Consider the following 20,080-nt stretch of genomic DNA (forward strand, 5'->3'; position numbering starts at 1 on the left):
TTCCTTGGCTGGACGGATGTGTTCAGATCTGGGGTCACCAGCCTTTTTGAAACTGAGCGCTACTTGGTTACTGATTAATGTAAAGGCTCAAGGACCACCAGTTTGATACAGACTTGAAATTTGCTCAAAATAACTAATAATGTTATGTATTAATTTATGTGAAGACTATTCGAATACAGTACAGTACAATACAGTGATACTCAGTTTAGGGAAGTAGTTTAGTTTTTTTAAAACCTTTTTTTTTTGTAATAGTTTGGAATTTCCGTTACTTTATAGTCCGATTCCACGCCTAAGCTCTTAAACGCATTGCAAGGAATTTCGGGTGTCCGAGTTCCATTGAACGCAGCAAGCGCAACCTCCCTGCGTGACGTCACCGCCTCGCTTAAGTGGCGGAGGAGAACAGCCGGGGGAGAGACATCCACGTTCGCGACTACTTTCGTTCTCTTTCTCCCACATTTCTCTCTTTTGGTGGCCTTCTTAAGCAACATGGAGCCTCAAGCCAACCAGAAAACCATCCATTTTGGAGCCGGGCCCGCTAAACTTCCGTTGCCGGTAAGTTTTAGCTTTTTGCTAGCGACGTCCCAAAAAATTATTAATGAGCGCCTTGCAAGACCCTTAAGCACACTGTAAAACAATAAAGCAATAATAAAAATAATAATTTCAAAAAATAAATAAGGTGGACAGTATAGTTGATATTGTACGTGTAGTACAATCAAAATGTGCAATTGTAGGCTACTGTATGATGTAGTCTTTTCTGCTAAATTGTGTGCGGTTGTTCAAATTGTGCACATAAAATGTCCGTGCTTCCTGAAACGGGGAAAAAAAAGCTTACACGTGATTGAATGAATGAGCAGCGGGAGACACTTTAGCATCGCTCAGCAACAAGCTGAAAACATGCAGCCGAGTTGCATCAGCCTGCCTCCTTTTTATTCATGTGGAAACGTTCTGATCCGTTTGTGCCAGACAACTGCACATTGAGGTCTTTTCCGCATGGCTCGCATGGCTCGTTTTCTGAAGCAAAAGCCAGCCACCCCATTATGTGCCTATTTGGCTTGAATTTTGCACTCACGGTTGACGTGTTTAGAGTCTTATTTTAAGGAGGGAATTTGCTATTAATTGGAAAAATATGTATTCTTTTTTGTGTTAAGTGCGTTTTTGCAGTCATGGTTCAATATTTAGGTCACATATATTTGAGGATTAGGATTTGGATTTGATTTGATTTTTTTTTTGTGTGAAAAGTTTTTATTTGCTATGTTGCAAATCAACCTGAGAATTCTTTTAAAACTTTTTAGGGTTTTACAGTTTATTAAAATGTTGTTGTTTTTTTTTATCAGCGTTATTATTTTCTATTTTGCTGTAAAACTTTTTGAAACATCTTTTAGTTATATTTTTTACAGATATTTTAAATTTGTTTATTAGATTCCAGTCTACTGTTATTTGCTATTTTGCAAATCCACCTGGGATTTATTGTTTACATTTTAAAATTATAAATCATTTTAATTCATAATATAATTAATGTTTTTATTTCAGTTCTTTTATTTACATTTTCACATTCAGTTAAAACGTTTTTTCCTCGTTTTGCTGTCTTGCCAATCAAATTGAAGATTATTGTTTGAAAATTCACCCCCCAATTCCGAATGTCAAATACTGACATTCAGTCACACTGACTGGTGTGGTATTTTGGTTTCTTTTTGTGAGGAATAAGCGGTTTGGAAAATGGATGAATTAATTATAATCAGTATATCTCTGATATTAAACTGAACTTCCTTCTTTCTTTCTTTTTTTTGTAATCTTTGCAAAATATTTTTTGGGACACAAATCTCCTGTACAACACTTAACCTGTCAAAGTTTCACTCAGTCTATAGCGTTCTTAACAAAGGCACCACAGCGTCTCGTATCAGCCGGACTCCAGTGTGCAGCTTTCTAATGTTTTGTAAACAATTCAACCGCCTTTATGTTTCCATGACCTATTTTATTTGGTCACATGTTTCAGGTGCTGCTTCAAGCCCAGGAGGAGCTCCTCAACTACAGTGGCATTGGGATCAGTGTTCTTGGTAAGAAGAAGTGCCCCCTTTTTATACACTTTTCTTCTCCATATTGTTCTGAAAACTGCTCATGTGTATTTCATATTTAAGCGATAACAAAAAGCCGGTCATTTCTAATGCATTTTGCTGTCTTTATTTTTTTTTTCATGTTATTAGAAGAATGGATGTCGATGAATTAATTTACACTGAAATCACTTTTGCTCCCTCTAGAAATGAGCCACCGATCGGCAGAATTCATGCAAATTATAAACAAAGCAGAAAGTCTCCTACGAGAGTTGCTGTAAGTAGAAATGTTGTCCCAATGTACATCTTGGACAAGTATGAAATCTTTTTTTTTTTTTTTTACTTTAAAGGTGATGATAGCAATAATTGTGATAAATATTAATATTTATAATTTACCTTAGGTGAGTAATGAATATGTTGAGGAACGTAAAACCTGTATTTTAGTTTAAAAAGGTGTTCATATTCTTTATTTTAATTTTAATTTTAAAATGAAGTTAATCATGTAAAAAAAAAAAAAACTCGTTTTAAAAATTTATTATGACAAATGTTGACAACTGACAAGGGTAAAAAGAAGCATTAATTAAAAAAGTTTGTTAATAATGTTTACAAATGTAAAGCATAATTTTAATGCCGATGGTAATGTTAAAAAATGTATACAGTTTATTAATAAAAATGATACTTAATGTTGCTGTTACAAACACAGAAATTTGTATAACAATTATAAATGAGTTACTATATCACTAGTAATAATAATCACTTTGTTGAAAAATAGTCTTGTTTTTTTAATGAAATAATTTAGAAATTGTAATAAATTCAACAACAAAATAAAAAATAAACTATTATTATGACTTTATTGCTTATAATAATGTTCAAAAGTATCAAATAAGCTCTATCAGCGTGATCTCGAATGCACGTCACACATTCTGTCCAAAACAAGCTGTTGTCGTCCACACAGAAAGATTCCCGACAACTACAAGGTGATGTTCCTGCAGGGCGGCGCATCGGGCCAATTCAGCGGCGTTGCCCTCAATCTAATGGGCCTGAAGGAGGACAAGTGCGCCGACTACATCGTGACGGGCACGTGGTCGGCGAAGGCTGCCAAAGAGGCTGAGAAATACGGCAAAGTCAACATAGTTCACCCGAAGCTGGATAGTTACACGAGTGAGTGCACGCATTTGCATTGCATTGAACGTGCAACATGTTTTTATAAATGCAAACTAGCATTTAATTGTTGTCTGCCACTAAAGGTTGTTCAAACTCATTATATGGGAGTCAGCCCCATTTTAAGCGCCTCTATCGACCCCCAAATAAAGTTGAGTTGTTCTAGTGACTTTAATCAGAAGAGGGATTCAACAGAGTGTACTCTGCTTAACAATCACATCAGCAAAATGCGACAGCATAATGGCCTTCCCAGTCTGTTGTGTAATGGCGGTGCATGACCGGGCTGGCCAATAAAACTCTCTGGAATGTGGCACCCTCGTTCTTCATGGTTGATCTAATGTGCCTCTTCATTTTCCCGAATTCGCGCAGACATTTCAACGTGTCAATGAAAAGCTCATTCAGTCAAACGAGGGAAAATAAAAAAAAGTAAATAAAATTGTCTTTGCATGCATTCAACTCTGACATACGCAACTTTCAAAAAGAACCACAAATCTTGACACATTAGCAATGTTTACGTCTTCAGGTTTTAGGCTTACAAATCTACGTTTTTACTTGAAGATTTTTATTACAGCTTTTATAGTTGTTTTCAAATTTATTCGTATACACAGAGTTAATGTTATGATTTGCCAGAGTTGGGAAAAGTACTTAACTAGAAGTATACATACTTATGTATAAAGTAAAATAACTGATTTAACTATTCCTGAAATAAAAGTGATAAAGTACAGATTCTGAAATTTACTTTCAATACAAAAGTAATTTACTGGCAGTTATTTACAATACTCATTTTGACAACGTGGCATAACAACAAAAAATTAAAAGGGCTGCAGCTATCTAATATTTTCGTAAATGAGAGTTGAGAGCTCAGATTAGTGCTGGCTGTGAACCGGCTAACCGCTAGCTGAGCTGTTAGCATACTTTTGAGTACTTCTGTATGAATGTGCTTATTATGTCTTTATTTTGTGAGTCGTGACCCTTTTTTTCCCCTTCCCTCAATAAAGTCAACTGCCAGCTCTGTTGCTCAATAACCACTTGTGGGGGCATTATAATACGTTCTAAGTAGCGGCGATAGGCTATATTAACTTAGCTAGCTAGCATAAATACATTGTGTTGGTGAGACATTAGCTACTCTAGTTCTGCTTTGCAGTAATCATGGCACTTTATTTTCTTGTTTAAGTGTGAAATGATACCAATATTTGGACATTCTTACCAAAAAGAAAGAACGATAGAAGAAAAAAAGTTAGCTTAACTTGGCTAACATAAATTGGTGAGACGTTACTGTAGTTATGCTTTGCAGTAGTCCTAGCATTTTATTCTCTTGTTTAAGTGTGAAATGATGCCAATATTTGGACATTCTTACCAAAAAGTAAAAACGATAGAAGAAAAAAAATAGGACTGAAATTCCAACAGGCCCTGCATTTAGCACCTGGATGCGGAATATCTAGCGCCTCCCTGAATGTGTTGCATCATTGCGTTAATGTGTCCTGGGTTCGTGTTTTGACATGTTTTCTCATCTTATAAGGTATTCAGTGAAGTTCTCAACTGTAAATGAAGTGCAGATATTTGTTTTCAAATGTAGGCTGTGAAAGTAAAAAAAAAAAAAAAATCACTAAATTAAAGTACAAATTTGTGAAAGTAAATCGTATATTTTGACTATTGGCCAAATACTATCAAAGGGTATAAGGTAATTTTAACACCTCTTGAATATGACGTCTCCTTCCAGAAATCCCCGAGCCTAGCAGCTGGAACCTGAACCCGGCGGCGTCCTACGTGTACTACTGCTGCAACGAGACGGTGCACGGCGTGGAGTACAACTTCACGCCCGAGACCAACGGCGTGACCCTCGTCAGCGACATGTCATCCAACTTCCTGTCGCGGCCCGTGGACGTTTCCAAGGTGAGGCGATATACAACAAATAACTTAATCGAGCTCTAGTGACTTTGTCCCACTAGATTTTTCTTTATACAAAGGCTCCCTCTGTCTGGATCAGTGGAAAGCGATTTAATTCTGACGTGTTTCTCTTTGTAGTTTGGTTTGATTTATGCGGGCGCTCAGAAGAATGTAGGCTGCGCCGGGGTGACCGTGGTCATCGTGCGCGAGGACTTGATAGGCCACGCCCAGAAAGAGTGCCCCATCATCCTGGACTACAAAGTGCAGGCCGAGATGAACTCGCTGTACAACACGCCGCCCTGTTTCAGGTAGTGACACCACGAAGTAAGCACTGATCTGTGTCTCACTCTTTGTTCAAAAGGACGGTGGTACCTTGACTTCTGAGTGTTTCAACTTAAGAGCTTTTTGAGTTACAAGCTGCCGCTTGCTTGATTTTATTGTAACAGTTCTTAAAAAAAAAAAAAAAGAATTAGTAAAGAATGCTGGCTTCATGTTGCATATTGCCACCCCTATTTGAAGTTAACTTTAACACAAAAAACAAAGTGACACACCTATCTTTGACTTGTGAAAAATCAGCTGGCTTAATCAGAGGGGGCAAATCCAGGTCCAGAAAGTAAAAACCCTGCCACAGTTTGGCTTTAGCCTCAGGTGCTAGCTAGCTAGCTCTCTAGCTAGCTCCCATGGCAGGCTAAAGCCAAACTGTGGCAGAGTATTTACTTCCTGGACCTGGATTTGCCACCTCTGAGCTTAATGCTAACACATAATATGTAACCGACGAGCTAACAAAACTAGCACTGATATTTCATTAGATATGTATAAACCTTTATACAACTGGTACATAAAACGCAAAAATATTTAGAAAAATGGCAAGAATGACTATTTTACATTAACACATTAAACAATGTATTGGAACTGTGTTGCCTTCAATTTCACATAAATGAACATTACAACAATCATTTCATTAGGCCCATCCTCGTCAATGTTGTGGTTCTCCGGTATTTTAAAATGAGCATTTTCATGCACAGCATCTACATTATGTGTCTGGTTCTGGAGTGGATCAAGAAAAATGGCGGCGCGGCTGCCATGGCCACACTCAACCAGCGGAAGTCGGACTTGATTTATGACATCATCAACTCTTCCAACGGCTTCTATACGTAAGTAGCAAACTTTTTGGTTACACATTTTTGGCTAATATTGACAGATACACCAAAATATCGTTGCTTCTTGGTGGAATCCTTGTATTTAGGAAATTCAACAAAAAATATGTTCCGCTAATTTAATACACTAAAATAAATCACTAATTTATACTGCCATTGATTAAAGAGTCCCCAACCACACAAGAAAACAACTGTTATGTCATCTTACTAAACTCTTTTTCAAAGGTCTTAGAGCCATGAGTGACGCAATAAATAAAACAACGAACCAACCAACCCCATGCATTCGGTGGATATTAATTTATACGTAAACTTACCTCCATAGCTCACGGGCTTCTTTCTGCAATGAAACATTACAGCAGTGTGTTTTTCGCAAAAATAGTTTGACTCAAATGTATCTAAGCTAACTCTTTTCACTCAATATTGCCCTCATTTGCAAAAGTTGTGTGTACAGTTAATAAAGGTTTTTATATTAATGACAATTGGAACATGGAGCATTTTTTTTTTGTACTGCCTTTGGGAAAAAATGGCATTTGAACAAATTGGAAATTGCACAATATATATATATTTTTTTTAACCCTTTAGTTGTGTTAATCATGCAACACAAAAAGGCCACAAATGAAACTTGAATTAATAAATGTCTGTCAAAATTCATATTTGGCTTATGTATTTTTTTCCCCCTCCTCTACCCACTAGTTGTCCGGTCGACGAGGCCTGCCGAAGCCGGATGAATATACCTTTCCGTGTTGGGAAGAAAGAGGGCAACGATGCCCTGGAAAAGGAGTTTCTGAACGGCGCATCCAAATGCGGAATGATCTCACTCAAGGGACACAGGTTCGAATTTTGCCACTGTTACCTGTAGTGTCTTTGTCCACATGTAGACAGATACACATATAAAGGCATCTGTTAATATTTTTGGCCAATCTAGCCAGAAGCCAGAGGAAAATCTGGTTAAAAAAAAACCCCAATGCAACAGTGACAGAGTACACATACGACATATCCAGAAAGTATTCACACCAAAGTGATTCATTTTTTTCAGATATGAAATTCTAGCCTTATTCCCAAAAACGTTTTCATGTTGTCAATATAGGGCAGGCAGGATGATATTTTGCGGCTCCCTATCTGACATTAAAGTGTAATATTCGTGTAGTACCCTTCTTTTTTGCTGTTTCATTGCCAATAAAAGTACACCTTGAAAAAAAAATCCACGATGTAACGAACTCGCAAAAAATGAACCGTAATCTAGTGAGGAGCAACAGTAATTAGGGGTAACTTTGCACTATTTTTGAAGTACAATTGACAGCTGCTGCAGTTGTGACAACAGTTTGTCTCCCCCTACAGGTCGGTTGGGGGTATCCGCGCTTCTCTGTACAATGCTGTCACATTCGAGGACACAGAAGCGCTGGCCAAGTACATGAAGGAATTCCGAAAAGAACACCAGTGAACCGGGCCGGGATAACTCGCAGACTTTAAGAAGAAATCTCACAATAAAAATGAAATTGTGGACCAATGGTGGATGTAGATAACATTGATTGTTTGTTTTTTTGCTAACCAGTTCTAACAAGCACACACACAGTTGGTCGATCATCTAATGTTGTTTTAATGTAAATACCATAAATAATTAACCTGTTTACTCCCCGCAATACTATCTGTATTTTTTTTATTGTGTCATTTCTTGTCTCAACGTTCCTATCAGAAAATTAGGATAAATAGATAGATGGTAAAGAGAAAGATGAATTTGTTAAATATAGCCACCAGGTGGTGCTATTTAATAAGACATGTATAGGGATCCAACCGATGAATGGTATCAATATGTTTTTGCAAGTGGGAAAACTTACTAAAAGGTTCCTTTATAAATGCATAAACGGGACATGTTCTTTCTCCTGCTGTCTTTATTGTCTCTGACATGCTTTCATTAAAAAAAAAAAGCTCAATGAGGAAAATGTCACAATAAGTATACTGTACATACTTATATAAAGGTAGACACACGTCCTCTATATACTGGCATGAGTTTCAAGTCGACAGCAGAGGGCAGTGTTTAACTTCTCAGACAGTTGGCCATTCAGTACGCTACTTTGGCAGCATTATTGTGAGAATTTTGAGACCGAGTTACCGCGGTGTTTATAATACCGTCACATCCCTAATATATATGCATTTGTGTAAATATGTATGTATGTATGTATATACTGAAAGAATGGCAACCGGGCTGCTACGCAGAACAATTGTACCTTCTACTTGTCACTATAGGCTACATCACTGGCATTGATAAGTAGATAAAAAATATATATAATTTGTAATCATTTTTGTGAAATTTTACATTTTTTCCCCACTTGATCTCTTGGTACAGAGGTGGGGAAATCACTGATCTGCTGGGTAAAAAAAAGAAAAAATTTTGACATAAAAAAAACAACCTCCAAGTGTAAAACGAGAGTAGGCAGGCGGGCTTTGCAAGGCGAGTTGGGTTAGAGTGAAAGAGGGGAGTTTGTGACGGGATTGTGCGGCGTCGAGCCGGGCTAATGTGAAAGCTAAAGCCAGCGTTAGGCTGCGCTAAGGCGGCGGTAATGAAAAACACCAGGGAAGACAATATCAAACGGCTCCTCTACATCCTGCAGTGGAGATTAGCCTGCAGCAATGGATCGGGCCCCGGGCAGGGGTGGGGGGGGGGGGGGGGCAGTGAGCAGAGGTAGGCTGATTGAGTCTCTTGTCAAGAGCGACACGCTTGCACTGGGAAAAGTTACTACTGTGACTGACGCCCTTTATACGCTCCATTTCATGACACGTATACACACAACTCTGCTTTGTATAGATACTGTACATGCAGTCTGCTTGAGGAGGAGGCCCGCTAAATTGCAAATTCATCCATGAACTACTTTCTATCATCACACTGTGCATTTAAGAATATTACGGGAGGACATTGTAGGGGCGTTCTCTAAGTTTCCCCTTCACGGCACAGATTTACTTTCGCCATGTTGAGAATCGACGGCACGACTCGCCGCGCTGCATTTAAAGGAACGATTGGAGCTGCTTTGATTGGCCGTGGTTGAAGCTGGTTGTGACCACTCTCACAGCGGCGGAGCCCTACCTTTTGCAGAACCGTTGACCTGGGGCGGACTGGCCTTCGGGAATTTTGTGAGTTATCTGAACGGCCGGTCCATTTTTGGGCGCGGGATGTTGCCGGCACATGTCCGTCGTCTTGTCCACCACACCCCTCCGCTTAACTCCACAATCCTACCCGGCGTAATCGAGTAACGATAGTCTCATTTGTCCCACACATGAAAATAGAGAAATGAGATCAGCCCCTACATGGGAGCCATATTGAGTTCAGTAAACACTGCGCCACTTGATGTTGTGTTATTTTGTGCGCATCAAGGTTTTCATGGTTAACGGAAAACAAAAATACAATATAACTAAAATTTAAAAAATATTAATGTAAACAAATTCAATTAAAACTGCTTAAAAAAAACTAACCGGCTCTACATCTTGCATTCATAAAACTATAGCTAGAAATATGTTGAAAATGTCCATTTTTGTCTTTGTCAATATCATACACGAGCTTTCGGTGACGGGGTTGATTTTTAAGTGTATTTATTTTCTGTGCGTCCCTACAGAAGAAGAAAGGTCAAACAATTATTTTTGAATTGCAGTTAATTTTTATTTATTACATAATACTTACTGACGCTTTTTTTTTTAAATCTTCTACTCAAGAAATATTCAGAAAAATAATAAAATAAAAAGTTCTCAAAAATCTAATTACAACTAACTAAATCCAAAAAAACCTCAAAATGAAATTAAAACTGACTGTAATGAAAAATTCAAAACAATTATAATTCTGGTGCGCATTTGTATCACTTCACAGACACATTCCATTCACATTAGTCACATTTGTTTTGTCATGTGAACTACTACAATGAAAAGATCGATTCAAAAAAAAAAATCAGAATTGGCTGTCATGTCCAAAGAATTACTGTAGCGTTTTGTTGTGCGAAATGAGGCGAGAGTCTTCCCCTGCTCTCAGTGTCCTGAGCATCTGACAGTTCCTGGCCTAGAAGATGATGCTGGACTTGGCAAAAGGAGCAGCACGATGAACTGAATTGAAGCATGATGCACAAACTGTTTAATTCTTATACACTCTACTGAATTGTGTTATTACTCTCTTTTTAGTGATATATTATAGAGTGCTATTTCCTTATTTAAAAAAAAATACTAAATTTTTGTTGTTGTTGTTTTAGATGGGGAGGCTGGGATGGATAAGTAGCTCAAAGCACCACAATTGTGCATACAAGCAATAAAAAGGTCAACATTCATTAAAATGTCCCTCAAAACGGAGCATTATTGTCTTTGCAAAGGCGTCATTTTCGATGCAGCTTTTGAATGAGATATCACAAATTGTTGTGCAGGTGCGCCTAATATTGTGGCCAGTGATGACATATTATGGGCAAAGACTTGCAATCGCTCCTGGCATTCATCTCATCTCCACTTTAATCCGGTCATTACTATTTGTGATGAGATAAACAGATGACTTGCGAGAAGGCAATTTTCTTCAAAGCACCGACTTACTGTACTCTGGTGTGCGCGCACGCCCCCGCGCGCGTCTGTCTCTGTAATAAACCCATCGCTCCATGTGGCTAATCTTGTTAGCACCCGGTGCACCCCGTTCCTCCGTGGCTCCTTTTAATTGCTCGTGTGTTATTAATGAGCGGGGAGTGGGGAAATGGCTCCTAATTAGCTTGTCTCCTTGTGCAGCCATCTCAAGTGAAACGGTGGCACAAACACGCCTGGGATAATTAGAGCATTTCACTTGTCCAAGTATTTATCTAAATCACGGAGCAACAATTAGCGTGTCGTCAATTAGCAGCAGCGCGCCATTGATGTGAAGTGGTATGATGTCAATTTTGCCACCACTGACTCATTCGCGACTTGCTAAAAGTACATGAGATTGCTTAACTGCGCTTATTACATACGAGTACAGATATATTGGGATTATTTAATATATTGGGATTATTTTATCTAGCGGTGAATGAATCTAATCCAGATCGGTGACATAAGGCTTGGATTTTCCTTCACATTGTGAAATTAAATGAACATTTTTAAAGCAATACACAATGTCATTGAAACACAATCACATTTCGTTGTTGCTCGCAGAAATTATTTGGGGTGTCACAGGTTGATTTGACTGTATGTTAAATTTGGCATTCCTCAAGGTTCTGTACAAGATCCTCTAGTTTTTAAAGGGAAACTTTACTAATTTTGTAATTTTCATCAATACAAAATGTCACTGAAACACAATCACATTTTTCTGTTGCTCGCAGAAATTATTTGGTTGATTTGACTGTATGTTAGATTTGGCATTCCTCAAGGTTCTGTACTAGATCCTCTAGTTTTTAAAGGGATACTTTAATAATTTTGCAATTTTCAGCAGTAAAAAGTTAAAGTTGGAATATTTTGTGCTTTTCATGGCAATTATAAGGAAATTATAGCACAATTATCTGCGTATTTTTGGAATTCATGGTCGGGGAAGATCACTATCAATACTTATACTGTTAACAAATGCATATTTTTAAATAATAGTTTCTGACTGGAAAATTATTATGTAATATACAACATAACACATGCAATATGTTATAATAAGAAAATATAACATAAAATGCTTTTATTGATGAAATTGTTGTAAATTGTAATTAAGATGAAGATGTTAAAAATGCTGTAACAGCCAAAAGTAATACATTACGATAAAGTGGTCCATTCCTACGATCCGCTTTCTCACTTTACAACTCCAAATGACAGAATTAAATTGTATCTGTATCTATGAGTATTGGCCGCGTGCGTTTGTGTGTGTGCGTTTTCTCATGTGTGTCACTGTGTGAGGCCGACATACGAAGAGAGATCAGTGACAGCGCGCTACGACAAATTTAATTTGCACTATACAGCTAAGTGAAATGAGTGAGGGGAATCTTGTGGGCCGAGACTAATTGCTACCAGGTGATTTGTGTGTATGTGTGTGTACGTGTGTGTGTGTGTGTGTTTGAATGCGGCTGTCGGCCTGCCAACGTCAATACTTGAGTGAATATTTAATGTGCGTGTTTATCTGTGTGTGTCTGTCGGTGTGTGATAACAGAATGTCAGCAAAGACAGTGGAGTTAATGAGCTGTTTTTCTTTTTTGCCAACCAGGATAGGAATGAAAAAAGTGCCCACAGTCGTGCGGCTGACGTGTCTTGCGTGCTGTGTTATAGAACAATATGCTAAATTAAATGTAACGACAGTGGATAAGCAGTGTTTATGGAGTGAAATGAAATAAAAAAATGACTTACATGCTTCAGCATGCTGACAAAATAGTCGTATGACATTTAAATGATATGCAAATGTCATCCAAATAACAAAATGAAATGATCCTATTTATTTACCAGTGTAGTAACCCAAAAATGTGTGAGTTAAATTGAAATAAGATAATCAACAGATATGAATTGTTAGCCGGTGTTAGTTAGTGTTTGTTTACCTTAAGTGGTAATTGCTAGCGTGCTAATGCTAATCGCGATTGCTAACCATTTAGCATAGGTGAATACCGTTGTTTACTCATGGAATCATGTTGAAGCATCGTCTGTAAGTGCCTTTTAAGACACTAAGACATGTGTACAGTAATATAAATATAATGATGTATGTGTAAACTATAAGTTAGTGTTTGCTTACCTGAAGTGGTAATCTGTAGTGCGCTAATGCTAATCGCGATTGCTAACCATTTAGCACAGGCTAATTTTGTTGGTGTTTAATAATACATAATAGATAATAAATTCTGAGTACTTATATTCATTCAATCAATTTACGCCCAACCTTAGTGGATTAACAAAAAAGTAATAAATAAATAAAAAATAACAATTATAATTTTTGGGGGCGGTTAAGCACTAATTGTGTTATCCAAAAACTTGTAAATTGAATATATGATATTTACATAATATTTCTTTTTTAAATATTATGAATAACATGCTGACAAGTGTTCTTTTTCTCCACATGCCAATGGAGAATATATGGTTTAACGTGTGCTTCAAATGAAAGGTAAATGGCGATAAAGTAGTGGTGCAAAACTCTCCGAATGTTTGTGTTTTCTCACGTGATGTCGTGCTGCAGTGTTTCCTCTGGACGCCTGTGTCCTCAGCAGGCGCACTCCTAAATTGGAAAGCTAAGCCTTTTCATAAAGTTTAATAAAACGCTGTTTTGAGGCTCGGGGGAGCTGGTATTAGTGACGGGAAACCACTGCTGGCTGTTCCCGGCAAATCACATCATCATAATGAGCCTGTGGCGTGAGAGTCAACGCCATCGTTTTAACCAAACTGCGCGGCGCCCGCCTCCCCTTGCACCGTTTTGTGTTGTCTTTATCATTCCTCTGACACAATATGGACGTCTTACCTCCATTGCCTTCGCCCCATTTGGGATTGTGGGGACGAGGAGGGGGTTGGTGTTGGGGTGGGGTGGGGTAGGGTAGGGGGGGGAGCATTGTTTAAACGTCGTTGGCCAGCATGGACATACTGGGGTTATTTCTCATTTTCAAAAGATCACAGGCGCCGTAAATGCTGCGACGGCACGCCGTGAATGCCAATGGCGGCGTGATTGGCAGCTTGACGGCGCCGGCAGCATTTGCATGGCATTTAGCCGGGCGGGCGACGGCCACCCCCAACACCTAGGTGGGTAAATAAGATGACTCGTCTGTTCATACACACTCACATGTGCAATCTCGCTCCTCGACAACCAGCCAACCGTCTTGGCCTGCCAAAGCTCGGGCCGCGCTCATAATTGTGTGGCATTTAAGCACAGCAAAGGGACACCTACTAGTGGTTTACATTATCTGACAATCATTAGGTACAATTACAGCTTACCAATGCTCCCCGGGCTCGGCTTTTAGCGATGCAAAATGATCTATAGTTATGGAAAATGTCAAACGTAAGTATCGGAATTGAACACATCGTGAGTCATTTCTGCAGTTAATGGTCTGAATCAAAGCAATAGGAAGGAGCGGTCGGACTAACAAGGACAAACCGGCCCCATGAAAAGGAGAACAAATGTAAAAGAATAAAGATATGAGAAAATTAGGGAAGCGTGAAGTACTTTGAACAGTTTGGACTCAGCAGTCATTGGAACATGTTGACAGTCGTTCAGAAGTATTGGTAAAATCGTTCGAACGTACCGGTACAGTCATTTGATGCTAATGCCACGATTGTGCATGTGCAGGTAAAAAATGTCATGTTTTTCGCATTTAGCTTATGTTTCGAACGACTTTGCTGATAACGATTTTAGCAATACGTTCGAACGACTGCAGCATACGTTTGAATGACATAGCCCAGTCAAAAATGGTTTACTCCACATTGACTGTTCCACGCTTCCAGAGAAAAATAATCCTGTTACAATTTCATTAAAATAAATCAATAAATACATTTTGGGCATAAGACTAGTGTTGGAAATCATTTCTCTGATTTCTGCGTGTTCAAATAAATTCAAAGTTGAAATCTGTGAACAAGTTTGCCAGCTTTATTTCAGATTCTGAAAGCCACTTGGAGTTACTGCTCAATCATGCAGCTCACCCACAAATGTGTTCTTCTCAAAGTTCATGCATGCATATATACAGAAAACGTTCCCACCCCCTCCATTGACAAAGAAAGTACCTTTTGGTCTATCAGAACATGTGACATTTCCTGTCTAAACAAGTCTACACACCCCCTCTCCCTATCTTAAACACTTCCTCAAGGATGTGGGCAAACACCTTGCCCCCGCCACCTCCCTGCACCAGGGACCCCCCATAAAACTCCACACAGAGCACAGCCCCCGAGGAAGAGACTGTGCCCCCCCTTTGATCTTGTCCTGTCAGCAAAGTGAGATACAATCAGGCCATCTCCCATTGAGTTCTTTCAGTCCTTAACAGATGTGAGGTAAATTATTGGCTTCCTAGATAAACTATTGAACTCTGTAGCAGCTTCGCACCAGAGATTCCCTCATATCTGCCCTGTAGATTATTCAGATTAAGTCAGACACCTCACTTCCTTAGGGGGAAAACAGACCACATTCCACTAACATATGGGAACAGTTTTACATATCTAACTAAAATCAAAAACACTTTGAAGAATATATATTGAAACAGAAAAACAATGTTAATAATTCAACACTAGCAAAGAAGAAGTGAGGTAGCTGAGGATTCAGACACGGAATTAGCAACATTTCTGCTCAACGGGTAGGTTTATCACCTTTTTTTGATTTTTAAATAATAGAACATTAAAAAAAAAAATTTTAAACTGCTGCTAACTTTTAGTGTTCTAGTTACACTCCATTACAAATAAGTCGCGCTACCAACGCAGTGGCTGCGTGTCTAACGTCAGCTTGCAGTGCTATTGCTAGCTTCGTTTTTTGCTAGCGCTGCTAATCTTGTTGAAACTGGATTTGCATCTGCTCATTGGGATCTTAACAAATGAGGACTTTTATCTTAAGTGACACTTTCTTCGAATATTTTGTTTTATTTGAAAAAATCCATGATGTGAAGAATACGAATGAGCCTGTAGAGACGGTCGTTCGGTAACCGGCAGGTCGGCTGTTCGATCCCCGCTCTCCCCGAGTCATGTGTCGTTGTGTCCTTGGGCAAGGCACTTCACACACATTGCCCCCAGTGTTAACCACGCTGGTGTATGGAAGGTTTGTTGGTGGTCGGAGGGGCCGTAGGCGCAGGCTGGCAGCCACGCTTCCGTTAGCCTGCCCCAGGGCAACTGTGGCTACTTAAGTAGCTTACCGCCACCATAGCGTGAACGTGTGAGTGCATGAATAATGCATCCATTCCATTGTAAAGCGTCTTTGAGTGTCTAGAAAAGCGCTATAGAAATCAGATGCATTATTATTAGGATTATTATGATTAATAATCCAGAATCTCCATTTTAGTAGCAATGGGCTACAAATCGTAAAAAGCTGGTGCTGACTTGCACTTTTTACTTTTTAATCTCCATATGAATCAACATGTTGTTCATCCTGCCGCGCTTTTTGTTTCTTTGTCATGTTCTACCGGGTGTCAGAATTCACATTAAGCGCTCCGGGACCTTGTATTTTTTCGAATATTTTATCTGACTGAACACCGATTCGCCGCGCCGACACTTTTATTCACCTGGAATAATTCGGAAATGACAGTGGCGGCGGTGACAGCGAGGCAATAAGAAAAGTCGGGAGTAAAAAAAAAAAAAAAAACACAAAAAAACAAAACTTGTCAGGAAACAATAAATCAATAAGCCTCGCCAACACATGCCGGCCGACTCCTTGACACCTGAAGCTCATTAAACGCAGCCTAATGTCAACTTAGAAGAAAAAGAGTACACAGAGGCTTCCCATTTCGCAGCCTATCACAGTAAGAGCTGCGGAGAAACCTTGATATATTGTATATACTAGAAATAAATATGATTGTCCTTTAATCTGATTTTATTATACTGGGGACTCCCGCTGGCGGGCCTTCTGAGGGCTGATGGCGTGTAATGTTATTGCAGGGGTGGGGGGTGCAGTGTGTTTCATATCCCCTTCTCGACGCTGTTTTATCGTGTCAGGGCCATTATTGTTTCTGTTGCTTTCTGCATTTATATGCACCCGTGTATATAACTTCATAAATCAAGTTATTGCGCTGTCTCTGTTTGCATATGCGTTTGCACCTCCCCGGTGCTCTCTCCAGCTCCGCCACGGCTGCTAATTTCTGCTCCTCGACGTATCACAATGCTGGCAGGCGGGGGTCGCTTCAAGGTGTAAGCCCGATGAGCACCTGCCTAGGGTCCCGAGGCCACTAGGGGGAGCCCAAGAGTAATTAAGAGTGAACAGTTTTTTTTGTGTGTGGAATTAGGACATCCATCCATCCATCCATTTTCTGTACCGCTTGTCCTCACAAGGGTCGCGGGGGTTGCTGGAGCCTATCCCAGCTGGCTTCGGGCAGTAGGCGGGGTACACCCTGAACTGGTTGCCAGCCAATCGCAGGGCACACAGAGACGAACAACCATACTCACAATCACACCTATGGACAATTTGGAGTGTCCAATTCACCTGCCATGCATGTTTTTGGAATGTGGGAGGAAACCGGAGTACCCGGAGAAAACTCACGCATGCACGGGGAAAACATGCAAACTCCACCCAGGAAGGCCGAAGCCCGGACTTGATCTCACAACCTTTGCACTGGGAGGCGGACGTGCTAACCAGTCAGCCACCGTGCCGCCGGAATTAGGACAGTCAAGTTTTTTTTTTTTTATTACATTTTACATCATTTAAAAACCAAATTATAATTGTTTTTATTTGTCACTCGGCACATTGTTTCAAGGACTTATTGTCCCTGTAAAGTGAAAGTAAATACCGTAAAATCTTTTGAGTTATTTAACCCAAAAAGTTGGGACAGATGAATAACCGATAAACCAACAGAACAATTGGTTATTAATTTAATGAATAGTTGGGTCAAATTAAATTAATAGCCCACAAATCAACCCAGTTTGTTGAGGTTGCTTTGAAGGTTAGTCATTTGACCCAACTTTTCGCATTGCTTAAATAACCCAATTGAATTTGGTAAAAAATGAGCCGACCCAACTTTTTGAGTTATTAAACCCAAAACATTGGGTCAAATTAAATGAATAACCCACAAAGCAACCCATTTTTTAGAGGGTTGTTTGTGTGTTATTTATTTGACCCAACTTTTTGGGTTGATTAAATAACCCGATTGAACTGGTTCAAAAATTAGCCGACCCAACTTTTTGAGTTATTAAACTCAAAACATTGGGTCAAATTAAATGAATAACCCACGAAGCAACTCATTTTTGGGAGGTTGTTTGTGGGTTATTTATTTGACCCAACTTTTTGGGTTGATTAAATAACCCAATTGAATTGGTTCAAAAATGAGCCGACCCAACTTTTTGAGTTATTAAACCCAAATAGTTAGGTCAAATGAAATGAATAACCCACAAAGTGACCCAATTTTTTTTTTAGGTTGTTTGTGTTTTATTCATTTCACCCAACTATTTGGGTTAATTGAATGAACCAATTGAATTGCGTCAAAAATTATTTGAACCAACTTTCTGATGTATTTACCCCAAAAGGTTATTAAATTAAATTAATAACCCACGAAGCAACCCATTTTGGGGGGCTTGTTTGTGGGTTATTTATTTGACCCAACTTTTTGGGTTAACTAAATAACCCCAAAAAGTTGGGTCGGTCCTGTTTTGACCCAATTTGGGTTATTTTTGACCCAACTGTTTTTAGAACGTGAATATTTGTTTACCTTACTCGTTCTGCTCATTTAATGAAGCAGGCATACTGCCCCTCCACCCAAACCTTTTTTTTTGTGTTTGCGCGCGCCTGCTGGACCGCATTGCCAGCCTGCATGGCTGCTGTGCACTCACACAGAACTAAACGCTCTCCACATCATTGAGCAGCATTACCAACCTCTCCCCGCTCATCACTCTCGCTGGGTGCGGCAGGTGTGTGTGTTTGTGAGCGAGCGCGTGTGTTTACAGGGCCGGGCTAAGTAGACTGTCAAATAAATCAACCTGTCTGTCCCCGACTGCATTACTCCCCCATCACTCGTCGCCGCTCATATTTTTTTTTACCACTTTTCTCCCTCCATCACGCTCTCTCTCTCTCTCTCTCTCTCTCTCTCTCTCTCTGTTTTATGTCCTGTAATTCTCCTTTTAAACCTCATGGGGGGGGGGGGGGGTCATGTGTCCCCTGATAGATCACTGTCCTCTGCAGATCACACTTGTGCATAGATACTCTTGCGGCGATGATGCTATTTTTGTATTTGCTACACCTGCCTCAGGTATCGCAGTATATCTGCATTCGATCTGCATTCAGACAGACTTTCTGTCCTGGACCGATGTGCTTGTCCTCCTGAATGGTGGCTGATTGAGACACATGGACTGCCTTTGTGAGCTGATCTTGTTGCCATTGATTACCTATCAGGGTTTTTGATTGCATCCAGGAAGTAATTCTTTTAAATAGGCCCTAATGGCCTCCAATCTGGGCTGATGACGCCCTGCGAGAGTCCAATTGCGGGTCCATTTAGGCCCTTTCAGACCTCTCGGTGTACATTTTGAGAACCTTCCTCATAGCTCACTCCACAGTTCAGTGACCTGCATCATGTCGCCTTCTTACGAATGAGCTTTACTTTTCTGCTTCCATGTACGTAAGGAGCTTGCATATGCTGTGTTCCGTGGACCTTGTTAGAAAAAAACATTTTGCGCTTATAAAATGGATTTTGTTATAAGAGGTGCGACAATTAATCGACAACTAATCGATCAACAAATAAATTGATTATTTTTGTTATCAATGAATTGTTTAGATATCTTTTATATTTAAAAAAATTCAAAATGCTCAAAAATGTAAATACATATCCTCCGATTTCTGTAGTCCTCATGAAAGTAGACCGTTTTCAAAATAAAACAATTACTTTGGAAAACAATGATCAAAGTGCCTATTTTCCTCGTTACAGACCAAACCAGTAACTGAATCATAATTAGTTTCTTCACTGTCGATTTGAAATGATGTCCATTCTATTCATCGAAAAATAATCGACTGATTAATTGATTACTCAAATAATTGGTAGTTGTAGCTCTATAATTATGTGAGGATTGTAAAGTAGTAGTCTTTTTGTTCCCTCTGTGATATAAATTGCTATAATCGCAGTTCATTGCATTACATTACGGCATTGAGTTTTTTTTTTAATCGTACTTATTATTCTCAACATCATTGGATTTTTGCAGTGCTGATTTTTCCACACAGACTGGGAAGGGTAAGACAGTATAAAATAATTTAAATAAAATTGATTTTGGGACATTTAACTCATTCACTGT

At 39.3% G+C, this 20,080-nt stretch overlaps 1 protein-coding gene across 1 annotated transcript; it reads left to right on the forward strand.

Moving 5' to 3' along the window:
• The first annotated feature begins 349 nt into the window (after positions 1-349).
• Positions 350-7,893, forward strand: psat1 (phosphoserine aminotransferase 1). Its single transcript, XM_086076300.1, has 9 exons — positions 350-552; positions 1,994-2,054; positions 2,256-2,325; positions 3,004-3,209; positions 4,930-5,102; positions 5,235-5,404; positions 6,122-6,250; positions 6,947-7,084; positions 7,592-7,893. The coding sequence occupies exons 1-9, from the start codon at positions 487-489 to the stop codon at positions 7,692-7,694; spliced, it is 1,116 nt and encodes a 371-aa protein (XP_085932426.1). The 5' UTR covers positions 350-486; the 3' UTR covers positions 7,695-7,893.
• Positions 7,894-20,080: the final 12,187 nt, after the last annotated feature.

The sequence above is a fragment of the Leptonotus elevatus genome, chromosome 5 (assembly GCF_054856555.1).
Source record: "Leptonotus elevatus isolate MCC_2025b chromosome 5, RoL_Lele_1.0, whole genome shotgun sequence".
Classification (NCBI taxonomy): Eukaryota; Metazoa; Chordata; class Actinopteri; order Syngnathiformes; family Syngnathidae; genus Leptonotus; species Leptonotus elevatus.